Source organism: Haliotis asinina, chromosome 11, assembly GCF_037392515.1.
Source record: "Haliotis asinina isolate JCU_RB_2024 chromosome 11, JCU_Hal_asi_v2, whole genome shotgun sequence".
Taxonomy (NCBI): domain Eukaryota; kingdom Metazoa; phylum Mollusca; class Gastropoda; order Lepetellida; family Haliotidae; genus Haliotis; species Haliotis asinina.
Genome location: NC_090290.1, coordinates 4,370,656 through 4,385,640, shown reverse-complemented (window position 1 = coordinate 4,385,640; position 14,985 = coordinate 4,370,656). Strand labels below are relative to the sequence as shown.

At 40.1% G+C, this 14,985-nt stretch overlaps 1 protein-coding gene across 1 annotated transcript; it reads right to left on the bottom strand.

Annotated features, from left to right (window-relative positions):
* Positions 1–612: 612 nt before the first annotated feature.
* Positions 613–12,473, bottom strand: LOC137256439 (solute carrier family 28 member 3-like). Its single transcript, XM_067794282.1, has 11 exons — positions 12,417–12,473; positions 10,498–10,913; positions 10,035–10,173; positions 8,994–9,185; positions 7,655–7,816; positions 7,155–7,280; positions 5,175–5,305; positions 4,576–4,744; positions 3,774–4,031; positions 1,871–2,051; positions 613–641 (listed from the first exon to the last, which is right to left on the bottom strand). Exons 1-11 carry the CDS (start codon positions 12,471–12,473, stop codon positions 613–615), a joined length of 1,860 nt encoding a protein of 619 aa, XP_067650383.1.
* Between the last annotated feature and the right edge of the window lie 2,512 nt (positions 12,474–14,985).

The window sequence follows — 14,985 nt, the reverse complement described above, 5'->3', positions numbered from 1 at the left end:
TACAGAGTAATGCCCATATATACATGCAAGTACACGTCTTGAACAAGACAGAAAGGTGTTGGTTTCTGGACTTGGGTGATATGGACAAGCAAGATGTCTGGATATCCACAAGTAGAGGCTCAAACTTTGTCCAGGCAATAAGGAAGTCGCATGTCCAGAGCTATCCAGCGCTGTGCCTTTCGTTGTTATAGATTTAGACTCATGCTAAGAATAAGATCCACCAAGTTACGTTCAGTGAATCCAGATTCCTCCATGAACCCAGTTAACATAGATCTGATGTTTGCATTTAAATCTGCGGTAATAGCGGATCCATCAACTATAAACCACAGGTGCTCATAACAAATTCGCTATTTGTCGCCGGTCACGGTACTTTAGGATCATTCATAAATATTCTCCTGTTGTGCTAACCATGTCTGTTTGTTCAAGGCATGGCCATACTTGCTTCCATACTCCTTCAATACATGAAAGTTGAATGTACAATAAGTGCCTGCATCTCCCTGGTATCATTATTAACACTCTACGAACAATCCAGTGTGAAAGGAGCGTAGGCGTAGAAAACATTGTATATATAAACATATTGACCGTTGGGTCGTGTAATACGCCAAGGGGAGTTCAGACTATCGATTCATCATACAGCATTCCTGCAACAAGAGTTGTAAAAGTGAATTATACGATGATTAAGTTGAGGAAGGCTAGAAAGTTGGCTACAGAAGGTGTAATGTGGTCTCATGGGTCATCCACAGGGAGTGGAGATGAGAGATGTGGCAATGGCCAACACTTTCTGGACAGAGGACTCCAGGACTCGCTGTGCTGCTGTAGAAATTCGAGGTCTTCAACTGGACCAGTAAAATGAGAGAAATGTGAAGAGCTGGATGATGTAAGTTGGAGAGGTTTCTCTAAGCGCTCCTAGCGGTTGTGAGTCTGACATAAATTAAGGACTTATGTATGGTTGTGATTGCGCAACGATAGGTACGTGAGACAAGCTCAGATCAAGGAAACAGTGCGAAGGGAACATACTTGAAGCAACGAGAAATTCTGATACCTAAGTGAGTGGGTGACCGAGTTTAGCTTTACGCCGCACTCAGCAATATTCCAGCTATATGGCGGCGGTCTGTAAATAATCGAGTCTGGATCAGAGAATCCAGTGATCACCAGCATATGCCTCGATATACACAAATGGGAACCGATGACATGTTTCAACCAAGTCAGCGAGCCTGACCACCCAATCCCGTTACGACAAATATAGTCGCCTTCTAGGACAAGCATGAGTTGTTGAAGGCCTATCGTATCCCGGACCTTCACGGGTGTCTGATACCAAACAATCTATGTCGAAACGTCGTCTTTCACAGAACAATGCAGGTGTACATTCATAAAGTTTTCATCATATTTCAATGAGAAATCAATGGAAGTAACTGATACATAATGGAGGTAACGAAGAAATGCTCGTAACAGCGATGTTTTGAAAGAAATGTAAATCAAAAAAATATTCGAAGCCACCAGAAATTAATCGGAGCAAACAAAAATGCTTGCGGCAACGAGAAAATACTTGAAGCAGTGAGAACATACTCGTAATTTAAAGTTTTGGATAAAAATATTTTAAATTATGAGAAAATACTCAAAGTAAGGACAAAATTATAGAAATAAGAGAAAATGCTAGTATTATATCAATATTAAATAGAAAAAAAAGTATTATATGTTATAAAGTGACAGCATTAGTCTTTCGTAGATGTTAGCTCTTCGACCGGTCTTTCAGTTATGGAAAAAACAAATACCTAGTGTTACCTAGTGGAAGGGAAGCATGTTGTTGACAGGATGGCGAGTTTTGGATAGTATTACACCATGTCGCGATGTCATGGTCATGTAAACGTACCTGCAATACACGCTGTCATGTAGCACGCCAGTTGTCCGGATATGTTAGCACGTGTGATGTATTTGGTGATGGTTCCCTTCCTTTCGGGGATCAATGTAAAGAACACTCCCAGGGTCAACCCAATCGCCGCTAGATGGTTTTGGCCGCAGAATGCGTAAGTCCCTATCACTTCAGAACGTTTCTGGGAACGAGAATGTCGACGATGATCAACCAGACTGCATGTTTCATCCTAGTCTCTTTAGGTCTGTGAATGACCCTGTGTGTTTAACGCCTTAGCAATGAATATATTAGTAACTGTTATATCACGGTTTGTTATAGTGGAGAGGAGATCGTAGCAAGATATTAAAGGTTTACGGCTTTGGTTAAACCCGTTACCACGGGTATAGAGCTGGAAACCAAAGGATCCAAGTCCAGGTGAATGCATGATTCGAATCTAGGATCATATGGTGATATGTATTGCTGATCTATACTACAAACAAAAACACCCTAAATAACACCCTAAAATCTGATAGTAATATATCATATGGTGATATGTATTGCTGATCTATACTACAAACAAAAACACCCTCAATAACACCCTAAAATCTGATAGTAATATATCATATGGTGATATGTATTGCTGATCTATACTACAAACAAAAACACCCTAAATAACACCCTAAAATCTGATAGTAATATATCATATGGTGATATGTATTGCTGATCTATACTACAAACGAAAACACCCTAAATAACACCCTACAATCTGATAGTAATATATCATATGGTGATATGTATTGCTGATCTATACTACAAACGAAAACACCCTAAATAACACCCTAAAATCTGATAGTAATATATCATATGGTGATATGTATTGCTGATCTATACTACAAACAAAAACACCCTAAATAACACCCTAAAATCTGATAGTAATATATCATATGGTGATATGTATTGCTGATCTATACTACAAACGAAAACACCCTAAATAACACCCTAAAATCTGATAGTAATATATAAACGTGGTATGCCATAAATGAAACTTGGGGCGTCTTCATGGGATGTCTGTCTTCCACAGGTACTACGCTGTTGTGTCTGTGCGTTTGCATCAAGCATCGTTGGTCTGGTATGTTCCAGCACCCTTGTTTTAGACTTATTATCCCCTGCACCGCGTTTTGCGGGGGTATTATAACGCACCCCGTCTGTCCGTACACATTTAACTTTTCCGGAGCAGAACTCCGTTCAATATTTCACCAAAATGTGACACATAGAGTGGTCTAGTGGTATACTGGTGCCTTTTGATAGTGTAGGAATTCTGAATAAACCATTTTTGGCGGTTCCATGGCAACACGTTTGACTTCGCCTGACATTGGAGGTAATGCGGGGGTATTGATGGCTGTGTCTCCTTGTGTGATAATGTTTCATTTCACTCAAACTCAACGAATATTGATTCAGTTCCTCCCCTGCATGTTTTGATATGTCTTTTAAAGTACCCATTAAGTACACAGAACGTTTCAGTTATCTTAGAGTATCAATGACCTCACAGCGTTTAATCATAAGTTTATATATGACTATCAAATTTTATGGTGTCCCTATACGTTTGTATGTAGTATATTTCGGTGGGTAGATTAGCCAGTTTGTTTCATGCCTCTACCATTTGACTACAGTTGGGCATTATACGTATCAGAATAAATACATACACCACAGATGAACACTTGTGATGAGCAATCATTGCAACTGTAATTGAATCCAGTACCTCAACGTCAAATTCATTGTCTGAAACTGTCAGTTATATGATTTCATAACGACACGCGAATCTTGAAATTGGCAGTACTTGTTAACGTCAAAACGACCACAATTATCAACACAAAACAAAGGGATTCTGATGAATTATGCTTGTTACATTCACTCACTCACTCACCGTCAGGATCCCCCCAGAAAGCGTCCTGTTGGTGAGGTCCAGCACGATGTCTCTGTTCTCCCAGTGCCAAGTCCCGTTAGTTGATGCTACGTACTGTTCCAACGCCTCACGATTCTTAATCAGAATCCCAAGCAGCTGATAACCGTAAAGTGAGTTTACAAATGTCTTAATGCCAAACAACCCGCCTATCCTCAAGAAATCAGAGCTCGAAAAGCCCATAATGTAAACGATGGGATAGAAACCGTAGGAACACAGGAACTGAAACCAAAAGAAAACACTATTTTACATGGACATGATAATACTGGGACAAAGAACAAAATGGCTACTTCTAGACAGGTGATATCCCCACGTCTCTAGAATAGCGCTCTGTCTTCATCTGATTCTCGATTATGCTTATCATAATCGATCATTATACCATTCACAACAGACCCGTGAAAGTCCCGGGGTAGAACAGACCTTCAGCAACCCATGCTTGCCATAAAAGGCGACTCAGCTTGTCGTAAGAGCCGACCAACGGGATTGGGTGGTCAGACTCGCTGACTTGGTTGACACATGTAATCGGTTTCCAATTGCGCAGATCGATGCTCATGTTGTTGATCACTGAATTGTCTGGTCCAGACTCGATTATTTACAGACCGCCGCCATATAGCTGGAATATTGCTGAGTGCGGCGCAAAAGTAAACTCACTCACTCACCCATTCACAACACATGGTAATGGATATGAATATAAAAGATAATATATATATATAATATATATAATTTATATGCCACTCAAAGAACAGGGGTACTTGTTACATATTACCTCGAACGACAATCCAGCTACACCCACTCTTTCCCCGAACCAAAGCAGCGTGGAGTCAACGAAGTCAACGAAGGCCATAAAAATCATCTGGGTGACCATGACACTTGTGACGATCGGTACAGCGTCTTTAGCACCTTCTGACACGGCTTCGAGAAGGCTGTTGAACTTACTGTGTAGCATAATGTTATGAGGCGGCAATGTTTCATCTGAGGATGAAGACGTTTATGGATAGAGAACTTCTTTCTTGCATCCACTGCAAGGAAGAAGTTGTCTATCCATGAAAGTAATCCTAAGTTCATCCTCAGCATACTAACTTCTGAAATGACACTTAAAGAAGAAATGTTTCACCTGCTATACATTGTATGTGTAGAGGCAGTAAAGGGTAGAGATTTGCTGAATTTTGACCTGGGTTATAACGTTTTAGGCATCTCTATCGCCATCAAAGTTGTGAAGAATGATATGGACATTTCCAGCGATTTATTTTTGTGTAAGAAAGGGGAGACAGATATTTACTCTTATCTCACAGCTTTTAAAAAAAACCGTATTGAGACCACCATTATGAATGAATACATATATGAAGAATGTAGTTTGTGACTGACGGAACGGGGATGTTGTAGGCGTCATGTGGCTGGATCCTAGTCGGCTGTGTCTCTGGGGCAATCAGCTTTGATATAGCTAGGGCTGCAGGGGCGGACATGACGCTGGCTGCTAGCAGGTGATTGGCTGGAGCCTCGTAATAACAAAAAGACATAGTCATCAATATCCCCCGTGATGGCAAAATATTCTTCAAGAATATGTCAAATGGTGACGACAAGTCTTATGCTGTTCATCACATTCTTCACATCTAACGAAAGCATACCTATGTAAACTATTATTATACCAAGATGCGTGTATGAAGAACAGAAGCTGTATGAATGCTTCCATGGTTTGATGTACTTCAGTAACTAATCTCCATTGAGTGGCACTGATGATTTGTGTCATTTCTTGAATACCCGTAAACTAGAAGGAGAATATCGAAACACCAATTTCAATCAAGGTAAGAGTTGTTGCCATGGAAATGCAAAAAAACACACATGTAATTGAGAAATGTGGATCTACCAAAAAGAACCAGTTCACCACCAGACCTATCCATATGCCACGTTTGGTAAAGAAACAGTGAAGGGTTTTCAAGTTCTACCCCGGACAAAAGCACCAACACCAACACTAATTTCAGCCGAAGTCAAACGTGTTGGCATGGAAGCGCAAAATATATTTTTTAATTAAAAAATCCAAAACTATCAAAGGGCAACGATTTAGCGCGGGACCTCTCTACCCAGCGAACACACAACGTTTGTACACCGATTTCTAAAGGTTTCTGTGAAAATGTTTCATGAGTACGTTCCATGTTGTGAACATTTTGTCAAATGAAATAGTATGTCATGTGTTTCATTTCTATCACTGATTTCTTTATGTACCTTTTACAATACATGAACCATTTTATTGTAAATATGATTTCCCGTTCACTCTGTGAGTCCACGTTTAGCTTTCAATGTGTGGACATCTTCTTATCGCTTGCGTAAGAGGCGAGTAACTGGATTGGGTGGTCAGGCTCGCTGACTTGGTTGACACATGTCATCGGTTCCCATTTGCGCAGATCGATGTTCATGTTGTTGATCAGTGGATTGTCTGGTCCAGAATCGATTATTTACAGACCACGGCCATATAGCTGGAATATTGCTGAGTGCGACGTAAAAGTAAACTCACTCACTCACTCATTCTTATCCCTTGTATCGGTCTCCGCTCTCAGGGCATTTCCCAGATGCTGTGTCATGTCACAGCACGAAATCTTTACATGGCAGGCGGGAAGTTTCACCATACTGATAGATTTAGAAGACTGTCCATTTTACTTTTGTGTCCGGAAAGGAATAATACCCTTACGTTTCGGTGGACAATAACGTCACTACATGAACTGTTCAGTCTGTAATGCCAACACTAATGCCTGAAAGTTCATTCTTCTTAGAACATGGCACGAGCGTACATTATTGAACGGTAAATATATAAATACATCATTATATGTAATGGCACCATTGTAGATGTATCTCTGGATGATGGTATTACGTATCTTATTTTCACGTCAATTTCTGAATGATCTTTTTGTGGTGATCTTACACGGGTGTTTGTCGGGTATGCAATTACCTTGTTAATAAACGTCTAGGTATAAGTGTACAGTTACACAACTCCACGTCCATCATGTGAAAAAACAACTATACAAAATAGTCTAAAATAGAAGAAAATGTTTGCAGTGGTGTATCGCTCTGGGCACAGAGATCAGGTCACAAATCAGTTGACGTTAAGCAATAATGAGTTCTGAGAGTCTTGGGATAGGTGACCAGGTTTGTTAACCTGACTCCTGAGAATTTCTAGGCCCCACAACGAAGCACATTTGATTCATGTGGTTTCACCTTAGGTAAGTGAGTTTGTTCAAAATTGCCCGTTAACGCAGCAACGCCATCGACATCCACCTTTTTGGGTACAGAGGAAATGTTACTAATATGAGTCACTGAAGAAAAGTGTGCAATGATTCTAATCCTGGTACCTACCCCAAACGATGTCAGCATCCCGAATATCGTCCCTGTAATGCTGGCGAAACCAGCGGCCATGACAGTGTGTAACTCGGACGGTGTGAGATGAGGTAGGAACGGTTTGATGGCGAGTGGTGATTCTGCCTGGCAATGAACTAGCATTAAAATATCGCCCGTCAAAACAACATATTTTACTTGTAAATATCTTTAATGATGCAAACATAAATGACACGACCAATGATATGTAGACGGAAAAATTGAAATGGATGTCTTGTCACCATTAAAGTATAACCAAAAGTAATACCACAACCAAGATGGCCCATGAAACGTTTGATTATAAGAAACCTGGAGGATAGTACGAAAAACTAGAATTCAGACCCAGAACTATTGTATTATTGGAGACAACCCTCTACAAAAAACATAGAATAGATCGCCAACAACCGACGGTAGACCATCGCATCAGGGGCCATGAGGGAGTATTTATGTCTTTCATAAATAAGTACACAATTTCATCGTACTGGCCCAAACACAACATTGATTGCTGTGTTGACGGATTCCACGGGGCTGGTACCCAGACAGAAAGACAGCAACCATCCAAAATTGGCCACGAATCCCTGGAGAACCCCGTAGTAGTACAAGACGTTGATAGTCGAGGAGAACATCAGGACAAATGGCATCACCTGAGAACACAAGAAGCTGATCCGGACGTACGTACACATATATCCACACATATATGCTGTCACGTGCAAGGTCAGACAGTCACAAACTCACAGGCGCACGTGGGGAAACACAAAGTGACGTACACATTCAGACACAAAGATAAGGATACAGAGAAATTTATAGACATAATATGCTTACAAACAGGCACACTGACACACATAGACAGGCAAGCAAACGCAAACGCACGCACGCACACACGCGTACAGACGCACAGACATACAATCGGACATAAAAAGACACACATAGACAAACACAATCAGTCAGATTTCAAATACAGACACACGCACCCACCCTGCTTTTACAATAAATCTCTCAATGCACGCAGGTCTGTCCAAACAGACATCAAGACAGCATCGGTAATTCTGCCTTGTTTATACACAAGACAGTGTAATATTGTAGCAAGGAGCAGCAAATGACATATCCTATTTGGTACATGGGTGTTTTCTTTAAAACATATCCTTCACATTAAATCTTTGAAGGGCATTTAGAAGTGGAAAGCATAAGAAAAGCCATATTTATCGATGTCAACTTCTTTATTGTGGAAAACATGACGTTTCGGAGTGTATGCTTGGTCCTTCATCAGTAGTTGAGAACATGATAAAGGAGCACGCATACTCTCCTTAACGTCGTGTTTTCCTCAATAAAGAAGTTGACATCCATAAACCTGGCTTTTAATCTCATGATTTCATCCTCCCGAATGTAGCTGTAATCTAAGAAGTTCTTGTACCTCTGTCGGGTCCAGTTCCAAGTAATCATGCTGACATAATTATCATGATATTATTTTAGGAGGTCTGTTCATTTGCGTATCGTTTGACTGCACACTTTGGACCAGACAATTAATGGGTGACATGGATCTACGCGATAGTCAGCAAGCATGATTTGCAAAACGGATCGATTCTAAACCAGGATCTTGACAAACATTATCATAATGACTCTTATATCATTCTTAGTCAAGCAAATGTTGACAGGTTTTAGTGCATTTATGACTCAGACAAACCATTGGGAGAAATGAAAATGAGGAACGATCTTGGCAATCGTTTTACGGCTAGTCAAGGAAACATCCATTTGTACGCCATCTTATTCTGTTAAATATTGAATGGGATATTGGGGACCCTTTCAGTCACGCGATCCACTTACCCGAAATGCAAACTCGTGATCTCGATATTTTTTTCCGAATACAAATTCAGAGCCTTTATCAGTGTGCTCCAAGTATTCTTTTAGTCTTTCTCCGAGCCATTGGAAACTGCGAAACCCGAAACTGGTTCTGAGTATCAGCAACGCAAACAGAAACTGGGTCCCGATACCCCAAAATACTGCGTGCCAGTTGACCTGAAATTGTAATGTAAAACCATGCGCCACAGATATAGCCTCAAAGCTGTTCATTATTATTCATACAGACGAGCCATTCCGTGTAAAATGCTTTGATCTGACCAGACAGTAAGAACATAATAGTGATATGTAAGTGGTTCAAACTGCGTCCGTTTTCAGTATGTCCTACTTAAGTTTATCACATATGGATAGTTTCATACCAAGTTAGCATTTCTCTGATTCTGTTCTTTTATATATTCAGCAAATTGCATTAAGGATTTCACCAGTTCTGATTTCCCCAACATGTTATTAGTCACTAGTATCTATTGTACACAGACCTGAGACTGAAATGATCGGTTGATTAGCTTACAGTTTTAAACAGAATCGAAGAATATCAGTATGCAGTGATATGGGTGAATTTAGTTTATGTCGCTATATGCACTATTTCCACAATATCACGAGTGAGGACACCAGAAATGGACTTCTGGATTTGTATCCATCTGGGTAATCAACCCGGGTATTCGGTGTCTCCAGGGGTTCAGCATGATAAATGGATAATATTCTTGTGTGTGATCAACAATTTGTTGTAACTTGTATCGTTTGTGTAATATCTTTCTAACCTTACCACAGTCTGATAGACGTTAACAATTCAAGTTACAGTCAATCTTTGATTAAGGTTTGAGGACGATAAAGACTGTCTGGTGTCAGTACTTTATGTTTACTCCTTTTCCTTTTTGGAGAACCACAAAGGCGAACCAAACCAGAGACACAATGTTCTCCGAGACGTTAACACTGATAAATTAAACAAAAAATCAGGTTGACAAGGACTGTCTAATGTGGGTTTGTCACCATCTTGTTTCAACTCCTTACCCTTTCTGGATGTTCGGATATCAGGAATCCTATAAGAATGAAGAAAGTCATTCCAGCGAGAGAGAGAAAGTTCTCCGCTTTGGTCACATTCAATCCCAGGTAGATCGCCATGAAGAGAACCATCCCTATATACAGCAACCTGCAAACACAAGGTGGCCACCCATCGGACCTGATGTCGGACAGCATCGTACCAACACTGAGCCGTTTGTATTTGCTTACATGTATGAGAAAATAAGGCAATGCCATCATTATGAAGCTCTACAAAAACTCTTGGTTACGGATGCTGGCCGTTATCGTTCAAGTCTGATAAAAATGTTAACCAGCAGGTGAAGTCCAACTCCATAAGTAATATATTGCCCGAAACATTTATTGTCGTATGTGAGTTTGGTTGTATTGTTTAACACCGCACTCCGTAATAACCCAGCTATATCTCTGCTACAGTAGGTCTTGTATATTTGCTCACCATCTGATTGTTCTCCTTATCGATGGTGAACCCTTTATCTTGGTGGCCCATGGGGACAAAATTTCATGAACACGAGTTGACAGCTTGATCTTGGCATAGACCAGGGCGACAAAACCGGTCCCAAGTAATAGCCTCAAAGAGCCTTCATCCCCGAAAGAAAATCTGATGCTGAAGCCGACATATACAGCGTAGGCAGTCAACGTCATCAGTGAGCATATGGCCACAATCACGTTCTTGTTGTGAATTATCTTCTTGCAAAGAGACGCTCTTGCCAAACCAAACGCCGCTCCACATCGTAGATAATGTTCTCTAGTGTCGAAAACGTCGTCAGGAGTGTGTGATATAAACATGTCTGCACCTTCCTGGCCATTTTCATGTTCTACTCTTGGGCACATTCCCTCCGGAAACAGTGCCTTCTGAAAACAGACAGATCAGCAGCAGGTTCATCACTATGACTACTACGACATGTCATCATCGCTGTTGTATGTCGAAGGGCCATGGGCATTTCCCGAGGGAAGAGGGCTTACGTAAACGCTATAACACCCATCCTCGGTTATGGTTGAAAATGTAAACACGAGGGCGAGGATTTTCATATTTAATATTCAATAGTTACATTTTCAGCCAATACCGAGGGATCGTGTAAAATCTGTCATATATATCGAAGGAACAGACAAATTTATCAAAATCATATAATGATAGATAATTAGATAATCAAGCAATGAAGAAACATAACAGCAACCGAAGCGGTAGTGAAATCTATGTAATGACAGTAGGCCTAACTATTAATAGACAATTTAACGCAAGTATTTTCATCGACTCAGTAGACGTGAAGTGGAGCATCCGATTCGTTATCTGACAGAAGCGGTTCTATTCCAGATGGGAATTGTACTTCCAATTTGATGACATGTATCAATTGATTTCAAACACTTGAATGTTGATGTTGAAAGAAATCTTTTCGAGAAAATCTACTTTCGGAATATTGTATAGAATGTTCCAGGGATATTGTATACAACCCTGAAAGGACGTTTACCTTAGGAAAAATAACCTCCAAAACGAAGCAAATTTGACATCTGAGGTATATATATTTTCCAGTAATATCCACACACCCTGTTGTGTCCAACTTATAAATCGACCTAGGATGTACTTCAGATATAATTTCAATATTCGGCCTTACTGTTGAAATCAACTGAGATGAGACTAGCAGCAGAGGCCTCGCCTTGCACGCGCAATGCACGTGCCCTGCATGTTCTAACAGTACTATGGACGTCTGCTAACTGTACCGTGCACTGCCCGTCTTGCTTGGAACACACCTCTCCTACCGACAATCAGCCTCATTTTTCACAGTGATCCTTCGGAGGCCAGAGGATAAAACTGCCACGCTAGTAAGTGAAGCGCTGTAGGTTTGAAACTGGCTGTCGGCACTACATGTTGGAAATTGCCAATCATGTGATATTGTACTATCGCATTCAGTGATGATAAGAAAAACTCGTATCAGTCTTCAAAACAAGTAATAATTCAAAGTCAAGGGCTATTCCTCAGAAAATCTTCGGCAGAGGGACAGTATAGAGGAACATCTCGGGATAGTGGGGCCTATATTATGATAATGCAGGGGGCTCCGGAACATTATAACAAGATAATTGCCCGCGACCCAGGGACATTATTTAGATCATTGCTCGAGGTAACGAGATTGTACCAGATTTGAGGAAAATTACGAGAAAAGCGTCCTCTAAGAACAATAGACTGACGTCACCAGAAGTGTATAGGTATACCTTACTGATAGACAGAGACGGAAACTGGGTGTCACAAAAATATCCATGGACTGAGAGACAGATCGTTGATATCAATAATGATATCATAACAGGTGTTTCTTGACAATGATATAAATTCCTTGATGGAAAGAAACGTTGAAAGCAACTTACCTCTGGAATTTCTCGTTTGACGAGGACGATTGTCTCCACACGTTGTTGCCCAGCCATGACTCCGACAGTACAGTACAGGGACAATCACCTCAGGATTGTTTTATATGTGCATGCGTAAGTAAATAGGTTCTTGCGAAACCGCACCTGCCTGATATTTCAACAGGTGTGTGTTTCAAAGTGTAAAAACATACGCAATGTTTGTTTTATTAACCGATCTAAACACATTGATTGGACGTGATATAGATATCGGAATGTGTATAAACTTTAACTCGTACTAGGTGATAGTTTCCGTACATTAATGGTACTAAGTGATAGTTTCCGTATATTAATGCAGAATAGTATAAATGTGAGATACCAGTTGCAGTCTTTAGTATTGTGTTCGCTCCTGTTCTATTGTACTCTGATATAATGAACAGGTGTTTATTCAGCATTGTAATAGAAACTGACAGTAGAAACTGGAAACATTAAGTTTTTCATTTGCGTATCCTCTTTGTTCTCAATTCAAATATGCTCACAGGTGTGTCAGGCCTCATTTATGAGGGTTCCATTCTCAAATATATTTTAATTTTGACTGTTTTACTTATAGTCTTATGATTCCCTCCCACAATAGACCGATCTGGCGTGATATACTTGAAATATGTGATACCTCACAAACTCGTGGATCTAGGAGTGTACTAGCTAGCGTTGTGATCTACATTCAGTTGCTGGCGATCTATAGCACGTTTTTTTCGATACGTTCAGCCTATTATCTGTATCTTCAAATGCTATCAACTGGTTGTAACTTATGACTGTGATGACGTAATTATTCTACAGTCCATCGATGATAGCTTTGTATTCCTTATGATTCAAATTGACGATATGGTTACACTATTGCCGATGTGACGCTACTTTTAACCCACTCACTCTAAGAGTGTAATAGCAAATGATGACTTTATAATTTCAATGCACCATTTTATAGTTGCAAATCAATACACGTCGAAAACCCTTGCTCACTTACGTATGTCCCTATGTAAATCAAACTTTCTATTAAACAGAAGAAAAATAGACTCGAAACTGAGTATAAAAAGTCTACGCACTGAAAAAGGTACAGGGATACATCATAACGCGAAATTGTATCACGTTTGTCTGTGGTTTCCCTCCAAAACAGCATATCTATGTCAACAATCGCTTCATCCAGTTTCGTTCGAACCATTAGTAATGTGTGTGCAATCACTCGTTTCAGCTTGTGATGGAAACACAGTGTAGTTTCATAACAAAACGCCATATTATATGTTTGTCATTTGAAAGGTGTCCACATGGACACACGTACTGATATTGACATTCAAGTTTTTCAAAAGGGACGTTGAGTACATCTTTTCCTAAACGAAGTATATATGACAGTCTGTAGTGAAACATGATTCTGGTGAATATCATACCAAATATACAACTATTGTACTATGACTTTGTGCAGAACTTTGTTCGATGGTCCGATGTGAAAATAAAGTAAACCGTTCACTAATATGTGTTTAATGTGTTTTTTCCATTGTCGAGAGCACTGTTATCACATTTTCATATTAAACCGATGTAATACATACCTTACAACCATCTGGGTGCGGTTTAGCACTGCACACCGACACATTACAGCTATATGTTGGTGGTCTGTAAATAATCCTCTATCGTCCTCCAGGAAAATAACACCTACAGACACAGAGTTACCACTGAGGGAGCAAACAAGTGCATGTCTGTGGGACATGTTTCAACTTTATTGCAATAAACACTGTTTCCACATACTTAACATTTCTCGACCTCTAAAATGTTTCTGCATTTTGGACATGGTGGTATGCTTGTGTATGTGTGAGCGAAATCCATGAGATTTACACGAAGATACACGTACATCAGGTTCTCATTAGTTCATTAGCAATTGAAGTGACGATATGGGTGTGAGACCTTGGAAGCCCGTCAAAAAAGAGAGCTTTGAACTGCCACCCATCGATCACCTTACATACAGATCCCATGTTTCTAAGTCTGAAACGTTCTGACCTTAACTTCAGACGACAGGCAATTATTATATCATTTTAACGCCACACCTATTTAGATAGCGCTCCAAAGTTGCCTTCCTTGACTGGCTGTTTATTTTGTTGACTTCCGGCTATCCTGAAAGTTGAATGGCGATTGAGGCACGATTTGCTCGAATGTTCCCGACACTGTGTCAGTATACAATAAGGCTGGTTGTTGTGTTGAAATCACACGGAGTTATATTGGAGTTTTGTGCTTCTGCCTGCCGACATCGTCTGTCTGTCAAATCATCTGACCTAGAAGACAGACGCTTCGAGCTTCACCATTGACTTTGTAAACTACCTTCAGTTAGTATATCTGATCTCACTGTAAGTGTCAAGATTCTGGAAACTTGATATTTAATATCTGTGAAACATTACTTTCGACTTGTTACCCAATTTCATTGTAGTAGAAGTCTGTATTGTAATTCATGGTAACTTGCCCATTGTTATTGTTGAATATGTTAGTCTTGTCATTGTTATGGTTTGCTGGTTCAAAGGGGATTTCTTATTAATTAACCGTAACAAGTGGCAAA